The 27,616-nt window shown below is 44.6% G+C and overlaps 3 protein-coding genes and 1 pseudogene across 7 annotated transcripts in view; 3 read left to right on the plus strand and 1 right to left on the minus strand.

The window, feature by feature from the left end:
- The window catches only part of mrps23 (mitochondrial ribosomal protein S23), an 82,764-nt gene that overhangs the window by 15,768 nt on the left and 39,380 nt on the right, over positions 1-27,616 (minus strand). For 3 of the 4 annotated variants that reach the window (XM_085794726.1, XM_085794725.1, XM_085794727.1), the window contains exon 2: positions 19,908-20,027. The exons of the other annotated variant lie outside the window; for it this stretch is intronic. In XM_085794726.1, coding sequence (XP_085650852.1) covers positions 19,908-20,011 — 104 coding nt within the window. In that variant the 5' untranslated portion in view covers positions 20,012-20,027. The remainder of the gene's footprint in view (positions 1-19,907; positions 20,028-27,616) is intronic. 4 annotated transcript variants of the gene reach the window in all.
- LOC146975209 (protein NLRC3-like) lies at positions 6,019-11,109 on the plus strand. Its single transcript, XM_085794571.1, has 5 exons — positions 6,019-6,119; positions 6,654-6,732; positions 6,893-7,106; positions 7,272-7,873; positions 11,068-11,109. The coding sequence occupies exons 1-5, from the start codon at positions 6,019-6,021 to the stop codon at positions 11,107-11,109; spliced, it is 1,038 nt and encodes a 345-aa protein (XP_085650697.1).
- The window catches only part of LOC146975210 (stonustoxin subunit beta-like), a gene marked incomplete at its 5' end in the record, with an annotated part of 195,007 nt that continues 185,165 nt past the window's right edge, over positions 17,775-27,616 (plus strand). The window contains 2 exons of the mRNA XM_085794572.1: positions 17,775-17,859; positions 19,000-19,646. Coding sequence (XP_085650698.1) covers positions 17,775-17,859; positions 19,000-19,607 — 693 coding nt within the window. The remainder of the gene's footprint in view (positions 17,860-18,999; positions 19,647-27,616) is intronic.
- Positions 23,821-26,594, plus strand: LOC146975211 (uncharacterized; annotated as a pseudogene). The gene is made up of 5 exons (XR_015037414.1): positions 23,821-23,828; positions 24,718-25,015; positions 25,212-25,499; positions 25,768-25,911; positions 26,375-26,594. The product of XR_015037414.1 is annotated as an uncharacterized LOC146975211 (transcript).

A 27,616-nucleotide genomic window follows, 5' to 3' on the forward strand; every position in this document is an offset into this window, starting at 1 on the left:
CTGCCACTTGTCCATTAGCTCAGTGCGATAGACAATGGTCTTTGGTTCCAGAGGTTGTGGGTAACGTGGGTTCATTCTCAACTGGTGCAAAGTGAAAAGGTCAACTGTCCTGTCTTCCTATTCTCCTGTTTGTTGCTCAGAATTTGCCTAAATTTGCCAAAAAAATAGCCCGGACCCGACCCATCGCTGTGCAGCATCTAGTGAATGTTGTGATAGTGGAGCTGTGAGGTGAAATAAGTCTTGGCCCAGTTGTTGTGTGTGTAATAATCAGCTGTAGCTTGTTTGATCCAGTGGTTTTCTACAGGGACGCTGTCCACACAGAGACTGTGTCACATCAACTCAGTGGATCTCAGTCCTTGTGTGTGTCAGTGGATGGAAACAGTGGTCCATGGATCATGTTGCTGGGCTGCAGCTTCATGACGCCATCTAGTGGACTGATAGTAGAAGTACAGCAGCTGATGGCAGCTTCCTCTTCCTCACTGCTGTGTGACTGCATTCAACTGACACTGATATGAAGCAGAGGAGAAGAGCCAATCAGTGGAGGAGCAGCTGGAGACATGATGGACATGTGAGCTGCTGTGCAGATGAATGATGTGTGTTTCCTCTGCAGGTGAAGCTACAAAGTGTGTGTGAGCTGATGTGGATGTGAGCTCAGCAGCATGGATCAGTGTGAGGACAGAGAGGAGGGAGCCCCTCCCTCTAAAACCAAGAGCCAGACCACAGGTCAAAGGTCAGAATGTAAAACAGTCAGAAAGACTTCTCTCTCTAAAAGTCAGTTGTTGTTGTGTTTATTAAAAGATTGAAGATATTTTTCATCCGTTTTTCTCCAACATGCACATTTATCAGTTGTGTTGTTGTTTCAGGATCCAGCAGCAGAGACCAGACTCTCCTGAACCCAGCTGTCTGTCTTTAAAGAGCAACATGTCAAAGGGCTGGGTCAATGACTTTAAAGGAGGACGTGGATCAGCTGATCAGATGTAAGAGACAAAACTACATTTCAAAGCATGATGTTCTTCCTGTGGAGTCAAATTTAAATGATTCACCATAAAATCTGAGTTATAACTATGATACACATTGTCCAGCTGCAGTAAAGAGTCCCTGCCTCAACATCCACATGTTAATATTCAGTGATGCTCACAGTGCAGCCCAGTAGCAACAGGTAATCAGCTCCATCTACTTAAACAGGAAGTAACCACTGGGTTAAAACCATCATTTCATTTGCACTAAATGTTGATGGTGTTGTTTCCACCTGGTAGAAGGAACATGGTGATGTCGGCTGCATCAAGTCGCCTCCTGGCGGCAGCTTTGAGGTGTGCAACAGGGCGACGGGCCGATCAGTGGTTTCTAGTGAGTTCAGAGTGACGTCAGACACAGAGAGCAGAGACAGAGGATCACATCAGTTACAGGAGCTGAAGCAGAATCTCAGCAGCTGCTTTTTACAGGAGCAGACCAACAAACGTCCATAAATATGGAGAGAGAGAACGAGCAAAAATTTAGGCAAATTCTGAGCAACAAACAGGAGAATAGGAAGACAAGCCAGTTGACCTTATAATGTTCATTTTGCACTAGTTGAGGATTGAACCCACAACTTCTGGAACTAAAGACCATTGTCTATCGCACTGAGCTAATTGGCAAGTGGGAGTTTAACAGTGGCTTCACAAATTGAGTAAGCCATTCACTGTTGTGCAGGCAGATTTGAAACCACTATGTAAAACAAATCAGTTTTTGAGGTAAAATTCTGATATGTATTTGTCAAACATCTACCATGACTCTAAAATTTTGTACATTTGTTTCACAAAGACTATCTGGTATTTTAATGTGTTATCATCATCACTCTTGTTGGGTCTTGAACCCACATCCTCCAACACCAAGAATCAGCTCCTAACTCACTGAGCTAATTGTCTGGAAGAGAGACTTGGTGTGTGGTCTATTAAAGCAGAAGTAAGCGGGATATTTGTGTTAATATAAGTCTTAAATAGTTGTATCTTCCGACAGCAATCACTTCTATAGAGTGTTTGGTCTGAAACACGGGTCTGTCAGTCACTCTGCTCTGCTCTGAGCCCAGGAGAAAACTTTCCTTGTATCCTACAACCTTTATCCAATGAGGAGAGAGAACGGCATAAAGGGGCAGTCCTCTCTGTGTGTGCAGCCAAGGGATGCGCCTGAATGTGGTGACGTAGGGACGAGGGCGGGGACTGCTAACTCCATCGGCTGACAGGAAGTTAGACAAAACCACTGGATTGCTTACTTCTGCTTTAAAGCAGAACTTTGCAAGTCGGCCGGAAATAGCTCGCTCCTTCGTTGGTTTCTCTTTTTTTCCCTCTCCGGAGCTCCCCCACAGTTCTGGGAGGCACATGTCACTGTCGTAAAACCTCCGCCGCCACCTCCTCCACCCCCCCTACACGTGCTTGTGTTTACTGCTGTTTGCTAAGCCCTGCTAACACCGAGCTAACGCTAACACGGAGCTAACGCTAACACGGAGCTAACGCTAACACCGAGCTAACGCTAACACCGAGCTTACGCTATGCTAACACGGAGCTAACGCTAACACGGAGCTAACGCTAATACAGCCACACACAGGCACAAAGACACAGACATACACACAGGAATAAAGGTTCCAAAACGCGAAGGTGTGTGTGTGTGTGTCATGATGTATTACATTATCTTATAAAAGACCCATGGTGTGTGTATCTGTGTTAGCATTAGCTCCCCGTTAGCCACAAGCTGAACTTCATCAGTAAACATTTCATGTTTCCATGGTTTCCTCCGACTTTCCGAACTCAAACCAATCACGATTCGTGACATGCATGACGTCATATGCGTTCTTATCTCGTACTGCCGTAAGGCAGTTTCTCGCGATACTTCTATCCATTGACGAGATTTGTAACACCGAGACGGACGACTGATCTTGCAAGTGCGGTTTTCAGCCAGTGGGGGGGGTGAGTGCATTGGCCTAGACCCCATTCACTTCATAACAGGTCACTCAACCATCACAGTGACTCTGAGCCACAATAATTACAGCCCAAATCCTGCATAGTTCTGCTTTAAAGACTCAGGGAGTCACTGTTCGGGCAGCAGTTGTCAAGGCAGATTTCAAAAATGGTCAAGATGTCAGAAATTGTGTTATCTAAACAAAAATCTGATAATCTTGACAGCATGAAAATGTTGGTGATTTGTTTTTAACGATATGTGTTTTTCTTCATTAGAGAAAATCTAATGCTTAAAAATGCCACTCTTACATTGACTGCAGCTGTTCCTATGAGAGCAGAATTGAAAAATGTTCTCTAAAATTCAGATATTTGCCAAACTTCATCAACCCTGACTCCAAAATAGTGTCAGTTTTTTTTCAGGAAGATTGGAAATGTATTAAGCAAGAATTGGATGGTATATGTTTACAGTACTGTTTACAGTCAAACGTTTTCATGCACTGCAGACTCAATTTTTGATAAATCAAAAATCCGAGAAACAAGTTTTGTTGAGGACAGTCTGGAGATGCTCTGTAGCAAGTTTGGTGATAATTGAGCAAAAATTGTGGGAGGAGGTAGATTTTACAAGTTTTTGAGTTTTTGAAAAAAACAGAGTAATGGACTTCATAATTTGGACAAAAGTTTCAGCAGTATTGGGGGGACATTTTGGTGAAGTTTTAAAACTGTAGCATGTACCGTTGGTTTGGTAGGAATTTTTAAAGTTTTTAAATTTAAACGCTTATTCATGTCCTTGGAGTTGGGTAAATCTGGCATGGGGTCGGACGTTTCTGTAAAGTTTGGTGAATTTTCGCCCATGGGAAGTAGGATTTCCTCGGATGAAGAAGAAGAAGAAGAATTACTAGGAATACAAAAGTGTCCGGACCCTAATGATATTTTCTGATGTAAAAAAACACTTCATCATAATTTAGAGCTTTTACCTACAGGAAAATGGAAACAAATCAAGCATTGTTTTTCATTAAAGTTTTCTTTTTTTAAAACCTAAAACTGAGTTGTGTTGTTGTTTCAGGATCCAGCAGCAGAGACCAGACTCTCCTGAACCCAGCTGTCTGTCTTTAAAGAGCAACCGGTCAAAGGGCTGGGTCAATGACTTTAAAGGAGGACGTGGATCAGCTGATCAGATGTAAGCTGTAACTGACAGTCAGACTGAGGGCGGGTTCACACCTAAAAGTCCCTTATCTGATTGGAGTCAACACAAGGATGATACACTGTTGCAATTTTTCAATTGGTCCGGTTTGCGTTCACAAAGGCCAAAGTCAGGCAATCCAAAAACTGTAAACAAAATGTCATTCAGTTATTAGTCAGACAGTTTAAACAATTATGGATCAAGGCAATGGCAAGGCAAGGCAATTTTATTTGTATAGCCCGTTTTTACAAACAGTTTGTCTCAAAGGGCTTTACATGGCATCACAACAACATCCTCTATCCTTAGACCCTCACATCGACTGAGAAAAAACTCCATGGAAAACCCTTTTAACAGGGAAAAATCTGAGAAACCTCAGGGTGAGCAACAGAGGAGGGATCCCTCACCCAGGACGGACAGACGTGCAATAGATGTTGTTACATACAAGAAAACAGTTTACAGTTTATGTCACAGAATGTGCGAAATATGGAAATGTTAGCAGGAGTTGATGAAGGCAGCCTCTGATGAGAGGGGGGGGGGGGGGGGGGGGGGGGGGGGCAGGGAGACCTGGCCAGCTCGATGGGAGGACTGGGTGGCAGACTGGTCCATGGGAAGGAAGGGGAGGCCGGTCTAACAGCAGGAGAAAGGGTGAGAGGGGGGCGATGCAGGAGGCGGCTGGTGCAGAGAGATGGAGCTCCGGTGGATCTGCGAAAACACAGAGAGAGTGCGAGACACCAAGGCCAAACTACAAAGTACAACAGAAAATGAATCGAAATAGAGAATCGGAATCGCTAAAATCTAAACGATGCCCAACCCTAGTCATATTACAAGACAACAGGCAGTAATGAAAGTGAACAGCAGAGCTCCTCTGTGAAGCTCTGCTGCTGGTCAGTCAGCTGGAGAGCGCAGCGCCGTCCTTCCTTTTTTTTAAGGTAGTGGCACGTCCACTTACATTGTCATCTAACCTTCCTTCACGGGACTGCGCTGCATTCGCCTACCCTAGTCGTCCCATGTAACTTTTTACTGTAAGTGGACGTCTGAACATGTCGACAAGTCCCGAAGATTTGATGACATGAAGAGCTAATAAAAAAAATAAAAAAACATTAATCGGCCAAAGTTCTAGTTATCATTAACAGTAAATGGTTAATGTGCATCCCTATACAGTAACTTTTTTTTTCTTTTGCCATACAAGCGGGACCAGTGAGGTCATTGGATATGTAGAAATATAATGGTTGACTCGTCAACAGCAGCTCTTGTTAACATAATCCATGCATCTCCTTGAGTGGATGAATGAAATGATGTGTAAAACAGTGCGCCTCCTGTGATTGGTGCGGATGGTGTTCACACCAGAATTAATCCGCTCTAAAGTTCACTTGATAGCTGACCGAGACCGGACCAGAGAGCGGTTCTTTGGTCCACACCAGAGTTCGACGCCAGCATTCACACCAACCCAAACAAACCGCACCAAGTGTTAGGCTCTAAAGTTAACAGTCGCCAAATGTGCCAGGTACCCCAGAGACAAAGACACAGAATCGTGCTTCAAGTTTAACAAATTTATTGAATGGCGTTACGTGGGAGTGGAGCTGGGCCGAGGAGGGAGAGAGGGGGTATCCAGGGAGAGGTGAGAGGGTGGAGGGTCTACGTGGTGGTTTGGTGAGGGTGAAGGTGAGGGGCTTGGAAGGCGTGGATGGAGCACTGGTTTTACGGAGACACTGGTTTTACGGAGGGAGCCTCGAACAAACACAAAAGAGAACAGGGTTAGCAAAGAAATACAACACAGTCTATTCGAAAATTCACGAGCGCTGAGAATGCTGCTAGGACACAGCCAGCTAAACTGACCACAATAGTCAATGTTCAAACAATGGGCGCCTCCTCTCAGCCTCCTCTTATACTCAGGCAGAGTAGATGATGATGTGGAGCAGCTGGGCTGCTCGTCGTCCTCATTGCCAGCACCTGTGCTGGGCTGACTGGCTGCTGGGCAGCCCCAACACCAAGGGGGTAAACGCTCCAGGGTATGGTTCAACCGGACAAAACAAGGCTGGTGTGAACACAACCTGAGGTTATTATAGAAAAGAACCAGTTTGTGCGATGTGTTGTTGAACCAGGTCTGAAATCAAAGTGTCTCTGTCATGAACATCCTCAGGGGACATATAAAGTCCATCTTGTATTGTAGCAGCAATCTTTCGTCCACCCAGTATTCCACCACATTACCATTACTATTAAGCAGTCTTCTTGGCAACAAGCTTGACAAAGAATCTTCCGAGGCAGTAACTCCGTTCAAAAAATAACTTTACTTAAAAAAGTAAAGTTATAAGATTCACTACTGGCTCAACTAGGCGTATCATTCAAAAAAAACTGCCTTGCTCTTTAGACTGCCTAACCTGGTCTGAGAGCTAAGTGGCTGTTTTGTCATCAGCAGCGTGATTAAAGGAGCATTTCAACATTTTTAAAGCAAAACTGCTAAACCATTGTAAGCAATATCAATATGGCTCTTGCATGTATGATCTCTCTGTATTGATGTTGACTTGACACTGGTTCCTCCACAGAGTGGACCAGGAGAGCTCAGAGGTTCCCAGTGGTCAGTCTGCCCAGCAGCATCAAACACACCTGGACTCCATATTTATGGTGAGGACATGTCCAACAGCTGCTGTTACATCTGTTGTGTTCACCATCATCTCCATGCTGCACTTTGACACCAGTGGATTGTCAGTCTGTCCAACATGGATCTGATGTTTGGCTCCATGGTTTTAGTTTGATGCTGTCACTCATAGAGTTTCTGTTCCAGCTGCTGGAGGAGAACATGGTCACTTTTGTCAAGAACGAGCTGAAGAAGATCCACAAGCTTCTTAGTCCAGATTACCCAGAATGCTCAGGGAGTCAGAGGGAGGATGAGGAGGATGAAGAGCAGAGGAGGAGCAGCAGAGAGGCATTAGTGAAGATCACAGTGAACTTCCTGAGGAGGATGAAGCAGGAGGAGCTGGCTGAGCGTCTGCAGCACAGTAAGAGGATTTCTCTAAAGATTCAACATGATGGACAAATGAGACATTCACTGACATCAACACATGGAGGGAAACATGTTAGTCGTTATTTAGAGGAATTAAAATGTTATATTTTCTCATTGATCTTATATCTTGTGATTGATCTTCTATCTTGTTTTTTTTCAGAATATTTTGCTCCAGTTTGTGGACGTAAACTCAAATCTGCCCTGAAGAAGAAGTTCCAGTGTGTATTTGAGGGGATCTCTAAAGCAGGAAACCCAACCCTTCTGAACCAGATCTACACAGAGCTCTACATCACAGAGGGAGGGGCTGGAGGGGTCAATGATGAACATGAGGTCAGACAGATTGAAACAGCGTCCAGGAAACCAGACAGACCAGAAACAACCATCAGACAAGAAGACATCTTTAAAGCCCCACCTGGAAGAGACCGACCAATCAGAACAGTGATGACAAAGGGAGTGGCTGGCATTGGGAAAACAGTCTTAACACAGAAGTTCACTCTGGACTGGGCTGAAGAAAAAAACAACCAGGACATACACTTCACATTTCCCTTCACCTTCAGAGAGCTGAATGTGCTGAAAGAGAAAAAGTTCAGCTTGGTGGAACTTGTTCATCACTTCTTCTCTGAAACCAAAGAAGCAGGAATCTGCAGGTTTGATCAGTTCCAGGTCGTCTTCATCTTTGACGGTCTGGACGAGTGTCGACTTCCTCTGGACTTCCACAACACTGAGATCCTGACTGATATGACAGAGTCCACCTCAGTCAACGTGCTGCTGACCAACCTCATCAGGGGGAACCTGCTTCCCTCTGCTCGCCTCTGGATAACCACACGACCTGCAGCGGCCAATCAGATCCCTCCTGACTGTGTTGACATGGTGACAGAGGTCAGAGGGTTCACTGACCCACAGAAGGAGGAGTACTTTAGGAAGAGGTTCAGAGATGAGGAGCATTCCAGAGAAATCATCTCCCACATCAAGACCTCACGAAGCCTCCACATCATGTGCCACATCCCAGTCTTCTGCTGGATCACTGCTACAGTTCTGGAGGAGCTGTTGAAGACCAGAGAGGGAGGAGAGCTTCCCAAGACCCTGACTGAGATGTACATCCACTTCCTGGTGGTTCATCTAAAACTGAAGAAGGTCAAGTATGATGGAGGAACTGAGACAGATCCACACTGGAGTCCAGAGAGCAGGAAGATGATTGAGACTCTGGGAAAACTGGCTTTTGAGCAGCTGCAGAAAGGAAACCTGATCTTCTATGAATCAGACCTGACAGAGTGTGGCATCGATATCAGAGCAGCCTCAGTGTACTCAGGAGTGTTCACACAGATCTTTAAAGAGGAGAGAGGCCTGTACCAGGACAAGGTGTTCTGCTTCGTCCATCTGAGTGTTCAGGAGTTTCTGGCTGCTCTTCATGTCCATCTGACCTTCACCAACTCTGGACTCAACCTGATGTCACAACAACAACCAACCTCCCGGTGGTCTCAAGTGTTTGGAGACAAATCAACATCTTTCTACCAGAGCGCTGTGGACGAGGCCTTACAGAGTCCAAATGGACACCTGGACTTGTTCCTCCGCTTCCTCCTGGGTCTTTCACTGGAGGCCAATCAGAATCTCCTACAAGGTCTGATGACACAGACAGGAAGTGACTCACAGTCCAATCAGGAAACAGTCCAGTACATCAAGGAGAAGATTGTAGAGACTCCCTCTGCAGAGAAAAGCATCAACCTGTTCCACTGTCTGAATGAACTGAATGATCGTTCTCTAGTGGAGGAGATCCAACAGTCCCTGAGATCAGGACGTCTCTCCACAGATGAACTGTCTCCTGGTCAATGGTCGGCTCTGGTCTTCATCTTACTGTCATCAGGAGAAGATCTGAACGAGTTTGACCTGAAGAAATACTCTGCTTCAGAGGAGGTTCTTCTGAGGCTGCTGCCAGTGGTCAAAGCCTCCAACAAAGCTCTGTAAGTTTAAAGAAAGTTCAGTGTCTCTCAGTGTTTTTCAGTGGATACACGATGGAGTATTCAGGCCACGTTGAGAAAAAAATGTTTTCGCAGACTTCGAGAATAAAGTCATAGTTTTACGAGAAAACGTCGTAATTTAAAGGTATATTCCGGTGTAAGTTTAACCCATGGTCCAAAGCACTGTAACACCGAGTTAGACTTCCCCCCCCCCGGCAGGCAGTGACCACACTGACCACTTGATTCCCCCAGGTCCAGCACACAGACTCCACCGGCTCTCTCCCTCTGTCACTTTTCTCCTCCATTTCCAGCACATAGACTCCACCGGCTCTCTCCCTCTTTCACTTTTCTCCTCCATTTCCAGCACATAGACTCCACTGGGCAGCTGTCCCGCTTCCACTTTTCTCCTCCATTTCCTTCAGCTTGTCTTAAAGGGATAGTTCAACATTTTGGCAAATTGGCCCATTGCCATAATCGCTATAGTAATAGCAGTAGGTTCGTTACCTTTAATTGTCGGTGTAAGCTATTTTTAGAATGGCGGGGCGAAGCGGCAGGCTGCTCAGGGCTACGCTATGGAGGCTAAGGGAATTTCTTGGTTTCCCTCATCAAACTCATCAAATACACAACCCAACAACTCAAAAACGCTGTTGTGGACAAGTTGTGAGCTGCACATTCACCACGCTATGAGATAATAACGGAACGTTACGAGACGGAGCTGTTTTAGACGTAAATTCATGCAAAACCGCTGATGCGCGTTGTGTTCAGGGCGAGTTTTTCAGCAAGCAGACTCTGTATTTACCCTGTATTTACCTCGAAAAAGGCTCAGTTTCGTAACGTTCCATTATTATCTCATAGCGTGGTGAATGTGCAGCTCACAACTTGTCCATGAGAGCGTTTTGGAGTTTTGGGATTTTGTATTTGATGAGTTTGATGAGGGAAACCAAGAAATTCCCTTAGCCTCCATAGCGTAGCTCTGAGCAGCCTGACGCTCCGCTCCGCCGTTCTAAAAATAGCTTGCACCGACAAATAAAGTTAACGAACCTACTGCTATGACTATAGCGATTATGGCAATGGGCCAATTTGCCAAAATGTTGAACTATCCCTTTAAGTAAACTCGGTCTCAAACCAGATGTTTGTGCTGCCAGTTGGACTCGGACGTGTGTTGTCAATGCCTGGATGCTATGCTGGACGCGGAAAGTTGCTGCATAGCATATAACTGGAGCAGAGTGGGTGAGTTGTTTTCGTCTCTTTTCAATAGAAACCAGGCTAAGCTAACAGATGTTTGATGCCTCGTATTATGGGCTGGGACCCTGTTTGTACTGTTGATGACGTTTGATGCTGTTCTTAGCATTATTTGTGGAGATGAGTGGCTTTTTGATCGGTTGATAGTGGATCCATATAGTGCGCTGTTTGTTATGGTGCGGTCATTGCTAAAGTTGCTACAACTAGAGAAGCTAGCGGTTAGCAGACTTCATCTCTCGAGGGGGGGTCTAACTCAGTGTTACGGTGTTTTGGACCATGGACTAAACTTACGACGGAATATCCCTTTAACAGCTGTAATTTTGGTGGGTTTTTTTAATGCGAATAATAATTTAGCTGTTGTAGTATGACCGTTAGGAGACCGTTGATTGGTGGAGTGATTTAAAATTCTCTATACTGTATAACAGTGAAGTTATTGATCAGCGATAAAAAAGAATCACCAAAATCATGCAAAAGCTTATTTTTCCAAGACAGCTGTTGTAGTATGACCATGAGGAGACTGTTAGTGGGTAGAGTGATTCAGTCGTAGAGTCATTTTTCTGTAAGACAGTGGAGTTATTAATTATTATTTGCAATAAAAAATCACCAAAATTATGGAAAAGTTTATTGTATAACAGTGATGTAATTGATTTTTATTTGCAGCGTCTTTCTTGGTTGAATGTTGAGATCAATGTTATCCGTACAGCTCGGAGGATGGCTTGTTTTTGTAAAAATCTGGTTTTTGGTCTTTGTAACTCACAGTCTATGCTGTTACAATCGGAAAGAGGCATCATTTGTGTTTGAACAAAGTTTCACCTTAGACTTATTGATCCCGGAAGTTTGAATCTGTGAATATCTTTCCAATTTTACTAAAGTACTTTATTTCAGTAAAATTAAGACTTTTTTCTTTTAAAAGTATGACTTTATTCTTGAGGTCTGTGATTTTTTTTCCAATGTGGCCCTAATACTCCATTGTATTGATGGGATAGTGCAATGCCACGTTGCATCCAATGTGTGCCGCTATGCCGTCGTTTTGGGTTGGGTTGTGACTCGTGAACGTGCAATGAAGCGCGTCTAAATTTAAGTTATGCGTGCAAAAGAAGCCACTTTTGAATTGCCCATTGCCCGTAACCCATAATCTCTTGTTTGTGATAGATTAAACTACACAAATATACATGTTGTAACATTGTATATGATATAAAACGTTATCTACCGCTCTATTGATTGATTTCTTGCCAGTCGCCAGCTTTGTTGTAAACAAATGCACATAGCCAGAAGGAAGGTTACACAACAGTGCAATTTACATAGTTCCTCTTTAATCAAGGCGGCAGCCAAAGTCACCCAGATGGTCCTATGACACAATGTGTGTGTAAGTTGTCCGTCGCCCATGATATTTTTACTTTTTTTCAGTCATCTTGTTACAAACCTTCAACATCCCATAATATGCTCACGCTCTCAGCAGTGGAACTTGCATCGTTACAAAACAGGTTGCAGAACAGCGCTGCACAGAGTCCCCAAATGCTTGCATTGCAAAAAGCCAAAAAAATACTTTAGGGGTATAAATAATTTGGGGCTTTCGTGGATATAAAGACAGTTCTGTCTTTTCAACAGAACAGAAAATAAACTCCTTTCTTCTTTAATTCCCATGATCATCTCTTCAGACTGAGCGGCTGTAACCTCTCAGAGAGAAGCTGTGAAGCTCTGTCCTCAGTCCTCAGCTCCCAGTCCTCTAGTCTGAGACACCTGGACCTGAGTAACAACAACCTGCAGGACTCAGGAGTGAAGCTGCTGTCTGTTGGACTGGAGAGTCCACACTGTAGACTGGAGACTCTCAGGTGAGGATCCATCCAGCTGTTTATCTGATGGCACTTGAACACAGCAGCAGGTGTTGACAGAGGGTTCCTGTGTGTTGTTGTGTGTGGTCAGTCTGTCAGGATGTCTGGTCACAGAGGAAGGCTGTGCTTCTCTGGCCTCAGCTCTGAGCTCCAACCCTTCCCATCTGAGAGAGCTGGACCTGAGCTACAACCATCCAGGAGCCTCAGGAGTGGAGCTGCTGTCTCCTGGACTGGACTCTCTCAGGTATGGAGAGGCTGCTGCAGCCACACACACTGTCTGATAGAGGAGGAGGAGCTGGGACATTTTCTATGGCCCCGTTCACACTTGGTCGCACCTGGTATTAACATCTGTCTCAGGTGATCCATGCATTGATGACATCAGATCCCATCACTCAGACCATATCCAGAGGTAGTGTAGGCCACAGTGAAGCTCCGCCCACTCCACTGACGTCCTCTGTCAGTCTGACTCATCCCAACACAGTTTATACTGTAGCCAAAATCTCAGAGTGTTTCAAACATGAGCTGTGCAGCTTTCATCAGTCACAGTGATGAACTACTGGGATCAGGAGTTTCTCCTCATGATGACTTCAGTGTCTCATTATGACTCACTGTGTCATATTCAGGAGAAGAGATGTCAGTGATGAAAGCAGCTGTTGGCAGCTGTGCTCTGAGTCTCTCCAGATGTTTGGATCAGACTTTATTTCAGAGTGTATCAGGAATAGGGGTGGGCAAAAATATCGATATGGCAATATATCGCGATATTTTATACCGCGATACGATATCGATATTCAATATTCAATATTTAAATATCGATTTTTTTTTTCAAAAAAAAAAAAAAAAAATTCAAAAAAAAAATTTTTTTTCAATTTTTTTTTCAAATAATAAATCATGTTTCAGACCTAAATCCAATTGAAATATGTTGTTGTAACTTGCACTTTTATAAAATGGCATGGATCATTTGAATTACATTGTTTTGACTCAGTTTGTCCCATGAATTATCACTATCGTCTGATGTACATACAACTCGGATTTTAAGATGCATAATGGCTTTTACATTTTTCAGTGAACTATGTAGAATATCGTAGAATATCGCAATATATCGCGATATATCGCAAAATTTGGATATCGCAATATCGTATTGTATTGTGACTCAAGTATCGTGATGCGTATCGTATCGTGAGGTCCTTGGCAATACCCACCCCTAATCAGGAAACATTTCAGCTGCAGCTGGTTGAACTGCTCCTGAACCAACAGAGTGTTTGACCTGAACAGTCCCAGAGACTGTAGACACCTGTTGAGTGTGGACACACTAATAAAAACACAGCAACAAGAATCAAAGCATGTCCATTGCTCAGAGACATTCGTCTCACAGTGTCTCCAACCAAGGAGGAAATAAGAGACAGAAACCAGGCAGCACCATCAGGTCTCTGTCTGGTCAGATATTGATGATCAATAATCAGCTCAGTCTCTCTGAGATCCTGGTCTTGTCCTGATGAGATGTGTTGTTGTGTTGAGGAGACAGTCAATCACAGTGTGACATCCAGATGTCCTCACTGTCCAGAGGCCTGGAGCTGTCAATCAGAAGAAAGTGAGTGTAGTGAACAGTGTAATAATCAGTGTTTGTGGCTGAATGTGTGTGTGATCAAACAGCTGTTTTCAGACTGTGTGTGCTGACTCCAGATCAGATGAAGCCACAAAGTGGCTCCTTAAAGCAGATATCAGTGGAATGTTTTTGTTAATATAAGTCCTAAATAGTCCTATTTTCCGTCAGCAATCACTTACATGAAGTATTTCAGCCTAAACACGAGTCTCTCCGTCACTCTGCTCTGCTGTAACCCGAGGAGAAAATTTTCCTTGTGGGATACAAGTGTTATCCAATGAGGGGAGAGAACGGCATGAAGGGCTGTGTGTGCAGCCAAGGGATGCGCGTGAATGTGGTGACGTAGCACGAGGACCAATTGATGCCTGACAAGGGCGGGGGCTGCTAACTCATGGTGCGTTCAAGGAAACTCGTACTTTGTGTTTTTCCTTCCTGTGAAGTCATACCAGTTCGATCTGGTACGAGTTCACGGGTCGGAAGTTACGAGTGGCCGTTATAGGGAACTTTCACAGACAACAGGACGGTAAAAACACGAGCTACGGGTTACCTGGAACGCTACCAAGTCGTAGTTGTGACTTGAAGCTGTAACTTACGGTTTCAAAAGCCTGCCTTGAACACAGCATTAGCCGAAACGGCCGTGCCACTGATATCTGCTTTAATGAAAGTCTCCAGCAGCTGGAGCTTCACTTCCTGTCTGAGTCCATGTGCTCTGAGCTGAGCCTGGTTCTCTCTGCTCTACAGTTTCTCTGCTTCCTCTGGACTCTGACTTCAAGTCCAGTCAAAATGTGTGGACAGGTTTGATGGAGCTCAGGACTGGTCCTGAGGACGGCTGCTTTATTCCACATGATGTGACTGATCACAGTGAGTCAGTGTGTTGCAGCTGATCTGTGTGAAGAGCAGAGAAGAACAGAGTCATTGATCATGAGATACTGATCTGTCCTGTCACTGTGATCAGATGGTTTCTATTAGAGCTCCTTCATCCACTCACTGCTGCTGTGGAAACCTGCTCACAGCCTCATTCTTCAGCTTCCTGTGGAGTTTTCTTCAAACAAACACAAGTTGTGTTCACACTCAGGGCTCTAATTTCCTGGCGCAACTCAGGGGGGCGCAGCGCAGCGAAGCCTGGCGAGGCCGGTGCAGTGGTAGTTTCCTCCGGTATAGGTAAATTGGTAAACTGTGGTGTGCCGAGATGGGTGTGGCCACGCAGCAAGGGGGAGGTGTCGACAGATTCAGCTTGGCGCAGTGACAATTTTGTGCTAAAAGGCCGCGCCGAAAGCTCGCCAGCTCCAACCTGGTCTACTCTCGGCGCAAGGCGAAGCGCAGCCACTGCAGTGGTAATTTGACTGCCCAGCGCGCAGTGCGCACACGTCACCAAAACCTCACAGGCAGGTTTCCACAGTTCCAGGCACATTTAAATGCAATACATAATCACAATAACCACTGTTTATTGTAACTATCTGAATCAGCACATACACTTATATCTATATTGATTGTCCCGTAACACTGATGACAGATCAAAGGCTGTTGGCATGCGTAATGGAAACTCAACCTGACTGAATAGGCTCTATGCCGAGGGTCACATGACCAAACCGGAAACCGGGTAACTCCACTTCCGCTTAGATTCTGACAAGCACAACGCGCGGTAAAAACAAACCAAACAGACCACAGCCCGCTACTTCTACGCGTTCTTTTGCTACAGGTAGTTATAACGTTATAGTCTCTTTTATGTTGTATGTAATGATGTTTTTTATCGCTTTTATGTTTTATGTTTGAAAAATGTCGAGTAAAGACAGGGAAAAGAAGGTGAAGTGCCAGCCAAGGCAAAGTGCTAGCAACCACAGCTTTTGCTGTGTTCCTGAATGCCCTATGTCAGGGAGATTCAACAGCTCTGTCAGTTTCCATTCGTTCCCCAAGGATGTGGACCAAAGAAAGAAGTGGATTCACAATATTAAAAGAAAAAAACTTAATAATAAAAAAGAGCACCACCGTCTGCAGCCGGCACTTCCTTCAGACCGACGTCATACAAGGAGGTTACAAGTTGTATATTAAATTTTTTTTTTTTATGTTAACAATGGACATTGTTGAATAAACTTCATATTTCATTCCTTTGTGTAAAATTTTTTTCAAACTGGTAATTGCAAAGTATACAGAAATATAGAGAAGGAATTTTTTAGAGCTTTTAACCTTTTTACCATGTCCACAATATAGGCTACATTACATATGAAGAAAATAAGCAGTGGAAGTCTTAAATGTTTATTTCCATGTTGGAATAGCAGTGAACCGATGACAGGCTCATAAAAACAGATTAACTCCGCCAGTAATCAATCCTGAGAATTTGCAGGGAACAAGTAGTCTATAACCTGGCAGTAAGTTACAGACAGCGAGAGTTAGCATTAGCACAACTATTAACATTTTATAAGCCCTTGTCCATTTTCGTGGTAGGAGCTTTAGATATGATTCGATGGACGTCGGACATGCTCAGATTGGGTAATTCCTGCAGGCATCGTGAATAAAAAAGTTGTTGTGCCATGCTGGGAAGAGCAACAACAAAATCGTGGAAAAATGAAGTGGGTTTGATTCGTTTTTACCGCGCGTTGTGCTTGTCAGAATCTAAGCGGAAGTGGAGTTACCCGGTTTCCGGTTTGGTCATGTGACCCTCGGCATAGAGCCTATTAACACAGATGAAACCAGGAGCAAAAAAAAAAAGCAGCCGTGGATGTCCCAAGACCAGGACAGTGAGGATAGATCACTGCATGTCGCTGCTGTGTTGACACTACACACTGTGCCGTTGCGATGATCCGCTATATTTATTTATTAACTTATTGATTTATTAGCGGGCGAGCGGCAGCATCGTCACGCGACCATAACGAAATACTGAAAACAAATAAACTATCATCTCTCACAGCAAACCACAATCAGCCTCGGCATCAGATAGTGAGCAGATATTCACATCTCCCCTCTCAGGTAAATTGTAAAGAAAAAAGAAAAAGAGAGACGCTCCGCGATGCCTCCTTTACGCACAGCTGTTTCTGACTTCATTCCAGTTATGCATGGTATTTGTTTATGTTGTGATCTGTGCACACGGGTTTAAATATAGGTTGCTAAATATGAGTGTCTTTATTAATGGAAAAGGGGTGTGTGTGTTTTTTTTGTTTTTTTTTACTGGGAAATGGCTCTCAATATGTCAGAGCAAACCTGGATAACAATATCAGTAACCTCCTCCCTCCCAGACTACTTTTGCACAGTCAGCCCGTGAGGTCTGTTTGCGATATTCGGACGTTGCGAGCTTGGACCGGACCAGAACATTCAACCACGGTGAAATCAAACTTGCGCCTCGCCGCGGCGGATTTAAAGGCAAGGAGAGGAGCTCATTTGATTGGTGAAGATCTGACTCGGCCGTGTTAAACCCACTCCACGCCTTCTCTCCGCCCTCTATGCCACTTCCGCCGGTGGGAGGGAAGGAGGCTGGATTGCGCCTCGCCGTGCAGTGAACAAAAGTTGCAAACTACGCCTGGACACACCCCGTTGGTGTGGTGAAGGCGAAGCGCAGGGCAGATCCACCGCGCCTGCGCCTAGTTTACGAATTTAGAGCCCTCAGTGTTTCTCACTAAACTCACTGTGTGTTTCACTGAGCTCTAACACACGTATTTAGTGTGTTTCCTTCCTCATCAAACACAGAAACCATCCACTGTTCACAGCTGCACTCTTCTTCTTCCCTGGTGCATTGTGGGATATCTGGGCTGGTCAGCTCCACCTGTTGTGTCTTCATCTTCTTTGCTGTGACGTGTGTTTGTGCAGCTTGAGAGTCAGAGAGTGAAAGTGTGTGTCTCACACTGCAGTGACATCAGATGGAGAAAAGACATGATGAAGTGTTTCCTCCTGGTCTCCTCCTGCTCTGTATCATCACTAGATAAAGACTCCAGCTCCTTCTTCTCTGTGCTCAGTGTTCATCCAGACATACCAGCCTCCATGTGAACACAGTGATAAAACAGTGTGTGTGTGAGAGCCATGTAATGTCCATGTGTGCATGCTGACAGAGAAGGTGCTGCTCTGACCCCCCTCCTCCTTTCAGGGTGGAGCCTGCTGGAGTCCCATGGTTGACACCAGGTCTGAGGAAGTGTAAGTCTGTTTTTACTTTGATTCATGGAAACAAAGCAGCACATTCAACCATCTTCACGCTGTCATATCACTGACGTCACGAGTAGGGATGCATACCCCTTTTTTCCAAAACGAGTAGTGTACGAGTACTTGCATTTGAGTATTCACCAATACCGATACCGAGTACTTACGCCATTACACAAAAAGTTACTTTGAATTTTTTTTTAAATTTTTCCACAGTTATTTGAACAACATTCCTCAGTATGTTTTTCTTGTACATGGGTGACTGTCACAAGTCACTACAATACAAACACAAATATAAGAAAATAATCATATAGCCTACATGACATGTTTAATCAAAGAGGAACTATGCAAGTGCGGTCGCTTTTACGCTGTTTTGCTATAGCCGTCCGCCTGGCCATGTGCATTTGTTTACAACGAAGCCGGCGAAAAATCAATACATGGAGCGGTGGATAACATTATACGATGTTACGACGTGTATGTTTGTGTAGTCTTAACTGTCATAAACAAACGATTGAGGGTGAGCGTATTTGTGTCGCAGTGCGCAGAGAGAGAGCTGGTACACTGAAGCAGCGGCCGAGTAACTAACTAATGTTGCAAGGTTGGTTTTCAGCCATGAGCCAGGGGGAAGACAGAGAGCCTCTGTTCTCACTTGTAACAAGTCACAAGTCATGTAGTTTGCAGAGATGGTAGTTAACCATCACAATTACTCAGGAGCTTTTTAATTAAGGTAAAATGTTGCATAGCCACGGGGAGAATCCTGTTACCTCTTTAGGTTGCTAGTATTGTAAGTGGTAGATTTTTTCCCTCCTCTCCAGAGTTTTGTTGGACATAATTTGCATTCTGCTTTGTTTTTGTCGCTCTCATTCACCTGAAAATATTTCCACACTGCTGACGTGACTCCTCGCTGCCCGCCTTGCAGTCAAGTGCTGTAAACTGCATGCTGCAGTAAAGTGGTGTCGATGTTGCGGTATCTGTGGCAATTTTATGAGTACGAGTATGAGTACTTGTGCACGGTATCGAACTGATACCCGATACCGGTATCGGTTTCGATGCATCCCTAGTCACGAGTCTTCATCAAACTGTCAATAACTGATCACATGATCAATAACTGCAGCTGTGTCTTGTTCTCTCCATCAGATTCCTGTCCACTCACAATCAACACAAACACAGTGCACAGAAAGATCAAACTGTCTGAAAACAACAGTGAGGCGACATGGGTGGTGGAACGTCAGTCATATCCTGATCATCCAGACAGATTTGACTTCTGGACTCAGCTGCTGTGTTCAACTGGTCTGACTGGTCGCTGCTACTGGGAGGTCGAGTGGAGAGGAAAGGTTAATATATCAGTGAGTTACAGAGGAATCAGAAGGAAAGGACACAGTGAAGACTGTGTGTTTGGAGAGAACGATCAGTCCTGGAGTCTGAACTGCTCTGATGATGGTGGTAACAGTGTCTGTCACAACAGCAGAGACACACCTATCTCCTCCTCCTCCTCCTCCTCCTCCTCCTCGTTTTCCATCATCTTCTCCCCCTCCTTCTTTTACTATACCTTCCACCCCTCCTCCTCCTCCTCCTCTGTCTCTAACAGAGTAGCAGTGTATGTGGACTGTCCTGCTGGCTCTCTGTCCTTCTACAGTGTCTCCTCTGACTCACTGATCCACATCTACACCTTCAACACCACCTTCACTCAACCTCTGTATCCTGGGTTTGGACTCTATTCTGGTTCCTCAGTGAGTCTGTGTTGAGTGTATCAGAGCCTGTTTACATCTGTTGGGCTTTACAAGGTAAGGAAGTTTTATTTGTATAGCCCATTTTTATAAACAACATCCTCTGTCCTTAGACCCTCCGATCCACTGAGGAAAAACTCCATAGAAAACCCTTTTAACAGGGAAAAGGAGGAGAGGAGAGGGCTCCATGTAACCAGATGTGTCCCCCAGCAGTCTAAGCCTACAGTAGGAGCCATGAAAAATTTCCCATTTCCATGCACGCCGTTAACGTTAGCTGCCACGATACTCGTTAACAACGTTAAGGTAACTGCTTCTTACCGGGAGAACACAGTGCCAAACTTCTCTAGTCTGCTGCCCGCCATGTGTCCTCGGCTGCCGGAGGTCGACAGCACCGCGCTCTGCTCACGGAGACACAGACACATCCTGATTCGGCTCAACCTTTCACAATAAGGCTAGGTTTACACGAAGACGGTGTGAACAGAAGACGCAAAAGTGGCGTCGCGTCTTCACTTTTTATTTCGCGTCTACACGAGCGTTCTCGGGAGGAAATCTGTGTGCATACGGAGACGCAAAAGTGTGTACAAATCCATTGCTAATGCACGCCAGACCACTAGGTGGTGCTGTCACAAACGCCGCAATGCGTAAGCGCATGCGTAGAACCTTCCTTCTTTTCGTCACTGTGCCGGGAAATCAGAAAAGGAAAACATGGCTACAGCTAACAACAGCACGACCTCCAGTGTGATATTGCTTTTATACAACAGTGCTACGTGCGCATTTTAGAACAGTAATAAACTACAAGAGATTATGATTTGTTTGTTTATTTAATCATTTATTTGGCTCCGCCAACAGAAATAGTTCCGCAACTGGAAGGGAGACAAGGCTGTTGCCAGGCAACACATAAACATTTCATACTAGCTTGCTACTAGCTACAAGCTTTTCCACCGAGCTGCTTCAGTGCTGGTTCTGGTTCTGAGCCCGTGTCTGATCAGCACCGGAGCAACAGGACCAGCGTGAAGACAGACAGAGACGTTATCGATACCGTATTACATTTGTTTATCTGCTATGTAATCATTATAAACACAGTTGAAGCTAAGTAGCTGAGCTACGTGGCTAACAACAGCTAAAGCTAATATTAAAACACATCGCCGTCAAAACGTAGTTGCCCCGCGGCGATTTTTTTCCAGCCGGGTTTAGTAGAGATTTATCTCCAATTAGACGGACCAGGTCAGGTCCAGGTTTTAATGTTCAGGTCCGTTTCTAACTGTAGTAGCAGCAGAGAGATGGGGCAGCTCCTGTATGGGGAGCCTGGCTCTGACTTAGCTCCATTATAGCTTAGCTTCTGTCCACTGCTGAACAGCGGAGTGATAACGACCGTAAAAGGTTGCAGTGCTGTTATACTGTATATCAGCACTCATGGAACGTCTCTTGTCCAATCAAATTGCTCGGTTGGGACCTGTCGGAACTAATGGTGCGTTCCAGGCAACCCGTAACTCGTATTTTTCCGACCTGTTCCTATGGTTACCCGTTAGAACGTACAGTCAAACTCGTAACTTCCCACCTGTGAACTCGTGCTAGATCAATCTACTCCCAGTTCCCAGTTCGTAACTCGTAACTTGCCTGGAACGCTACAAACTCGTAACTGGTGACTTGAAGTCGTGACTTACGGGTTAAAAAGCCTGCCTGGAACGCACCATAACTGTTGTATAATTGTAGTTATTGCGGCCAAAGTAGCCTGCAGGTCTGAAGGGTGGATGTAATCCGACATGTTTGTTTGTATCGTGACGTCAACACGCCGACTTGACGTGAGCAGAACAGCAGATCTGAGCCAGTTTTGCGTCTTGGCCTGTTTAGGCGGAGACGCTGCGCTGGAGCGTATTCAACTTTTCCACTTTCAGGGGTGGTTTGAGATTTTTGCGTCTTCAAGCCCCAAAAACGCCGTCACCATATAAACGAAAGGCACTTCCGATAAAATATTTTATCGTCTTTACTCGCAAGCGTCTTCGTGTAAACGGCCCCTAAGAGTATGAACCTGCTCCACTGACTGCAAGCAGAAAGGGGCGTGGTTTCACGGCGGCTGTGGCTGCTAGTAGCACATTAGTAATAGTGCAGACGCTCCTTTAAAATGCTTCATAGATTTTACCCAACTAATCATTGTATACAAAGGCTTAAAGGACAATTCCAGGCAAATTCAACTCAGGGGTGTATTTTCATATCATTTTAGGTCTAAAAGAATGAATCTGAAGATTTTCAGTTTAATCGCTCCTGTTTTGCGGTAGCTGCGTCTGTCCGCGCATCGCCACGGCAGCAATGAATGGGAGTGGATGTAAGTTCCGCTGTTTAGGCTATTTACAGCCCTCAAAGCCGCAATTTTTTTCCACAGACAGCATCAGATGGCTACTCAAACATGCACCGAGAAGTTTATTTACTTCAAGCAAGCCGACATGTTTGTAAAAGTCGATCTAATTCAAAGTCTCCCGGAGTCTCGCGCGAGCCCGAAGTTGCAGTGCTGGTGTATTCAGGCGCAGTAGGAGCTACCGCTTGTGTCATAAACACAGGAATATCAACTCTTTACTTGCTTGAAGTGTACATTTTTTTCCACAGACAGCGTCAGATGGCTACTCAAAGATGCGCCGATAAGTTTTTTTTACTTGAAGCAAGTAAAGAGTTGATATTCCTGTGTTTATGACACAAACGGTAGCTTTTCCCACTGCACCTGAACACACCGAGCACGGCAACTGGGTCTCGCGCGAGACTCCGGGAGACTTTGAATTAGATCTAGTTTTACAAACATGTCGGCTTGCTTGAAGTAAATAAACTTCTCAGTGCATGTTTGAGTAGCCATCTGATGCTGTCTGTGGAAAAAAATTGCGGCTTTGAGGGCTGTAAACAGCATAAACAGCGGAACTTACTTCCACTCCCATTCATTGCTGCCGTGGCGATGCAGGGACAGACGCACCTACCGCAAAACAGGAGCGATTAAACTGAAAATCTTCAGATTCATTCTTTTAGACCTAAAATGATATGAAAATACACCCCTGAGTTGAATTCGCCTGGAATTGTCCTTTAAGAAGGACATTGATGTGAACGGTACCCACTGTGACTCAACGAAACCTTGGTTCATTTATTTTGGTCTGGCCCACACACCAGACAACTCTGGAGCAGACTGGCACACTTTATCAGTGATCATATTTACCCCCAGTTTAAAGCAGTACTAAAGAACCTTCAGTTTTGGTTGAGTTTGGCGGTGCCAGTGGCCCAAAGCGGTAGTGTTTTCCCTGAAGGAAGACTCCATTCCCCATGAGCACTAGCGCGTAGCGCCGTAAACATCCTGATCTCCCGGTGCATGGAAATTAACAGAAGACGTCCAAACTAAGTTTCTGTTACCAGCAAAACATTTCACAGTAAACACATACACAATCCGACGGAAAGGTACTGCATTGCCTGCTCCCTCCTCGTCGTGACTCGTGAAAGTGAAACTTAAGTGACAGCCGGGTTCCTACCATGCTCCTCAAAGCTGCTTAGTGCCAGTGAAGGTGATACAGACCATAATGATACAGACCCCCTCAGGCCATGACAAAGGTGTCATTCAGCCTGTTGTAAGTCGATGTACCATCACAAAAGTTATGAAAATATTATATGAAGGTTGAAAAGTTCCTTAGTGTTGGTTTAATTTATGCTGGAAAAATGTTTTGTTTGGCTACACTGATTTAAAAAAAAAAAAAAAAAACTCCCAGTTTTATATGATTAATTTGTTAATTATTTTATCTAAATTTCACATACACAAATCTATATTTTCTGGTAAGAAGCCAAACTTCCTGGAACTGTCTGCATATGTTGGTCATCCCTCAGTGATTGTGAAAATAAAAAAGCTGTTAACGTATGATCTCTGTAAGCTTTACAAAATATTTTTTGTCTAATTGTTTGTTTGTGTATTAATATTGTTTACACATCTCATCTCTAACTGTATTCAATCCTATGTATCAAGACATTTATTGAGAAAAAAAATAGCAAAGACGGTTTAGGTAGTAATAGAGTATCTTTGGTAATTTGAAGCAGGAAGTGTACTTCCGGAGTACGGGGTTGAAAGTCTACAGGAAATTACAACAGAGATCTTCTCACAACACAACACCAAACTAAGTTTAAATATGCTGCAGCCTTCAGAGCAGAGAAAGCTGCTCTGTTTTAATACGGTCATTTCATGTGCTTGGCGATAAAAAAAAGTAATTTGAAGATGGCTGGGTGATCAATAACATTTTTGTGGTGTGACTCGAAGACATTCATTAATGTTATACAGACTTTAAAGGAGCCACTGTAGCCTATATCAAAGTAAATGTGTCTCATATTTAAAATTAAAATGGGTTAACAGAAATCCTTTTGCATTTTTAAAATATAATCTTATTTCAATCTTCCAAACTGCATTTTCTTCTTCATGACTGCTGATTCTGTGACTGGTAAAGAAAAGGACATTTGCTTGTTCGGGGAGTTCTCCCCCCAGTGCTGATCAGCCCACGGCTGGTGCATTTCTGTATTTCTGTATTACTGTATTACTACCTGCTGTTGTAACATGTTGTCAAAATGTCATAAAAAAAAAGTATGATGAAGATAATGTATTCTCAAGACTCAAGACTACTTTATTAATCCCTTAAAGGGCAATTCCATTTGGTGGCTCACACACCATGCTGATAGTACAAACACATAACAGCACAAACAAACACATACTGTAACATAACAGAGAAACCAGGAAAGAATAGAGAGTTGGCAGCTGTGTGCAAAGTCTGCTAGTTGCATGTAAGAAAATGAATAAATACATAATTAAAAATGGTAATTCTCATAAATATCACCATTAAAAGTACATCTCTAAGTCTCTGGGTAAAAAAAGAAATACATAAAAAGTACACAGTACCCAGTGCACGCCACATGCATCACACAATTTCAGTTAAAAAATTCACATAGTTTTGTTCAGCAGTCGGACAGCAGAGTGAACGAAAGACCTACGGGGCGTTCACACCAAAAGCGATGGACGCGATGAACGCCACAACTTTCCATACAAAGTCAATGTAAATGGCGCGATGACACGCGATGGCGCGTCGGGCGGCGCGTTTCGGGCGATACGAGCGACGCGATGAAGCGTCCATCGCGGCCATCGCATCATCGCATCATCGCGTCCATCGCTTGAAGTTGAAAAATTTGAACTTTTCAAGCGACATCGCGTGACGCTTTGCCGCGACATCCAATCAGCGTTGATATCCAAACCACGTCACCGACGTAGTGACGTCAGGCGCACATTTCAAAAAAAATGGAGGAGAAGATTATTGTGGCGGTCTGCGGCTACGCGGAGCTTTATGATACGACTTCGCACTTCTACCGGGACCGAAATAAAAAAGACAGCGCCTGGCAGAAGGTCGGCGAGGAGGTGCAGCTTCCTGGTAAGTTGTGAATATGTAGGTTGTTTTCTCTGTTTACAGCTCGGACGTGACTGTGGAGGTTGTTAGCAACGGTTAGCACTAGCATGAATTCACATTGCAACAGACTTGTCAGGCTACGTTACCTACCGGTATGTAGTAGCGTTTGCTGATTTGTTTATCTTGTCTGTGAATTGATTGTAATGTTATGCATTGTTAGTGGAAGTATGCCGGCGAAAATGGAAAAGCCTCCGGGATACATACCTCAGGGAGAGGAAGAAGGAGCTTGAGAGAAGGAGTGGGTCAGCAGCAGGACAGGTCAAAAAGTGGAAGTACTCTGCGGTCCTGTCTTTCCTCGACCCCTTCATTACACCCCGTGAAACGAGTGGTAATATGGCTCGGGGGGTCGAGGAAGACGGGGCCGCAGAGGAAAGCATGATCGAGGGAGAAGACAGAGAGGATGAGGCAGCAGCAGCAGGGCCATCATCAGTCGAGGTTGAGCAGAGAGGTTGGTTGACTAGTACATGACACACAACAATGTAGGCTATATTCCCCCAATACACCCGGGAGGATTATAAAACACCTTGCATCATATTTAGAGTAGAAAGTGTTGTAAATTGGTGAGATACTTGAAAATTATATTGTGATTTTCACAGAGGTATGTATAGCAAAATGTTGAACACTGTCATAAACTGGAATGACCTAAATCATTCACATATATATTATAAATAAAAAATATATATATAGGAAGTAATGTATGTATATTACAACCACAGATCAGTCCTCAGATGAGCATAGTGACAGTGCTCCTCCTGCCACTCCTGACTCTGCTGCTGGTGGCCCTCCTGCTGCTGCCAGAGGTCCTGCTGCTGCCCGAGGTCCTGCTGCTGGCCCCTCAGGAGAGGGCAGATCTGCCAACGGTATGTACATACCAGTCTACCATCCACTCTTCCCATTAAGGTGGCCTGCTCTCCCTGCCTTTCCTCCCACCACAAGCTGCCTCCATCAGCTCTTTTTAACATTACCATGTTTCCCACATTCTGTGTTATGAACTGTTTTCTTGTCTGTAACAACATCTATTGCACGTCTGTCCGTCTTGGCTGAGGGATCCCTCCTCTGTTGCTGACCTGAGGTTTCTCCTGGTTTTCCCTGTTAAAAGGGTTTTCCATGGAGTTTTTTCCTCAGTGGATGTGAGGGTCTGAGGGCAGAGGATGTTGTTATGATGGGATGTAAAGCCCTTTGAATAAATAAAATTGCAAGTTGCCATAACATAAGGGTTAGGGTTAACATAACATAAGCAGAATCAAGTTTATACTTTTTGATTGCCTGACACTTTTGATTCCTATGTTTGTGTTTTAACAAGTAATGTTTTTCAATTTTCAGCTGGCTGGAGGTGCCAGAAGAGATGCAGGGAGAGGGATGACATCAGGAGGATGAGGTTAGAGGAGCTCCTCATCCATTCCCTTGAGAGGCGGGCAGCACCTCCAGCTCTACCTCCACCTCCTCCTCCTCCACCAGCATGTGAGGACGCACAGTTCCTCAGCAGCCTGCTTCCTTCCCTGAAGAGGTTGACACCCCAACAAAAAGAGCATGTAAAATTTGAAATTCACCGAATTATTTATGAAGCGGGCACGTACATTCTCAATCTGGAACCTGTAGCCCACTAGCTTATTGCATGGCAACCTCTTCAGGGAAGGAACCAGAAAATGTTCATGTTCAGCTGAGGCACGAGGTAACCTGCCTGGGTTTTCTGGGGTTTTTTTTCTTTTTTTTGTTTGTTGTTTGTTTACATATGGTGTGTGTATACATTTGAATTACTTTGTATAATAAATAAAAAAAACTTACCTACCTTACCTTTGTTCTGTCCCTCTTTTTCTAGTTGATAATGTACAGATGTCAATATAAGATTAAAATCAGTTTAAAGGTTTTTTTTAATTATGAGAACATAGTTTATTACAACAACAAAAATGGCATTTTTTGATATTTCAGGACTTTTGCTCTGTTGGAATTGTAGGTGGCTCTTAAAAGAGCCGTTTTGGTGGCTCTTAAAAGAGCCGTTTTGGGGTGCTTGTGCACTAGATGTTATCTTGCCAGGGGACCTTTCCTTCGCTGGTGAAGTAGGAGGTGAAGGTCTCCCGCACCCTGATGGCCTCTCTTGCTGCATTGTTGGATGCAAGTCTTCCCAGTCCTGGCAGAGGCTCCACCTCACCTGGGTCACAGCTGCTGGAGCTGTACGTCGCAAGAAGTTGTGGAGAAGACAGGTTGCCTTCACACACCTCTCTGCGACTTCTGGCTGGACCTCCACAGCACGCCGGTACAACCTCCACTGTGACGCCAGGATTCCAAAGGCGCACTCAACAACCATCCGTGCTCTGGACAGACGGTAATTGAAGACCCTACGTTCTCTTGGAAGAAGGCGCCCGGGGAAAGGCCTCATCATGTTTCTGCGCAGGGGAAAGGCCTCATCTGCAACAAAAACATGTGGCTGTGGTCCTCGGTCCTCAGCTCCTGGTAGGGGCCGGTCAGCAGGCAAATGGAGGGTGCCAGATCGCAGTGCTTGACCGAAGGCTGAGCAGGCCAGAATGCCGCCATCACTGCTCCTCCCATAGCCTCCAACATCCACAA

This window comes from Trachurus japonicus, chromosome 13 (assembly GCF_045865225.1).
Source record: "Trachurus japonicus isolate A0001 chromosome 13, Traja_1.0".
NCBI lineage: Eukaryota > Metazoa > Chordata > Actinopteri > Carangiformes > Carangidae > Trachurus > Trachurus japonicus.

Bases quoted from the DNA above. Each gene is read 5' to 3' on its own strand.
- LOC146975209 (XM_085794571.1), top strand. From the start codon at position 6,019: ATGTGGAGCAGCTGGGCTGCTCGTCGTCCTCATTGCCAGCACCTGTGC. The intron at 6,733-6,892 runs GTGAGGACATGT...TTTCTGTTCCAG, and splicing joins ACCTGGACTCCATATTTATG to CTGCTGGAGGAGAACATGGT. The intron at 7,874-11,067 runs GTGCTGCTGACC...TGTAACTCACAG, and splicing joins CAGAGTCCACCTCAGTCAAC to TCTATGCTGTTACAATCGGA.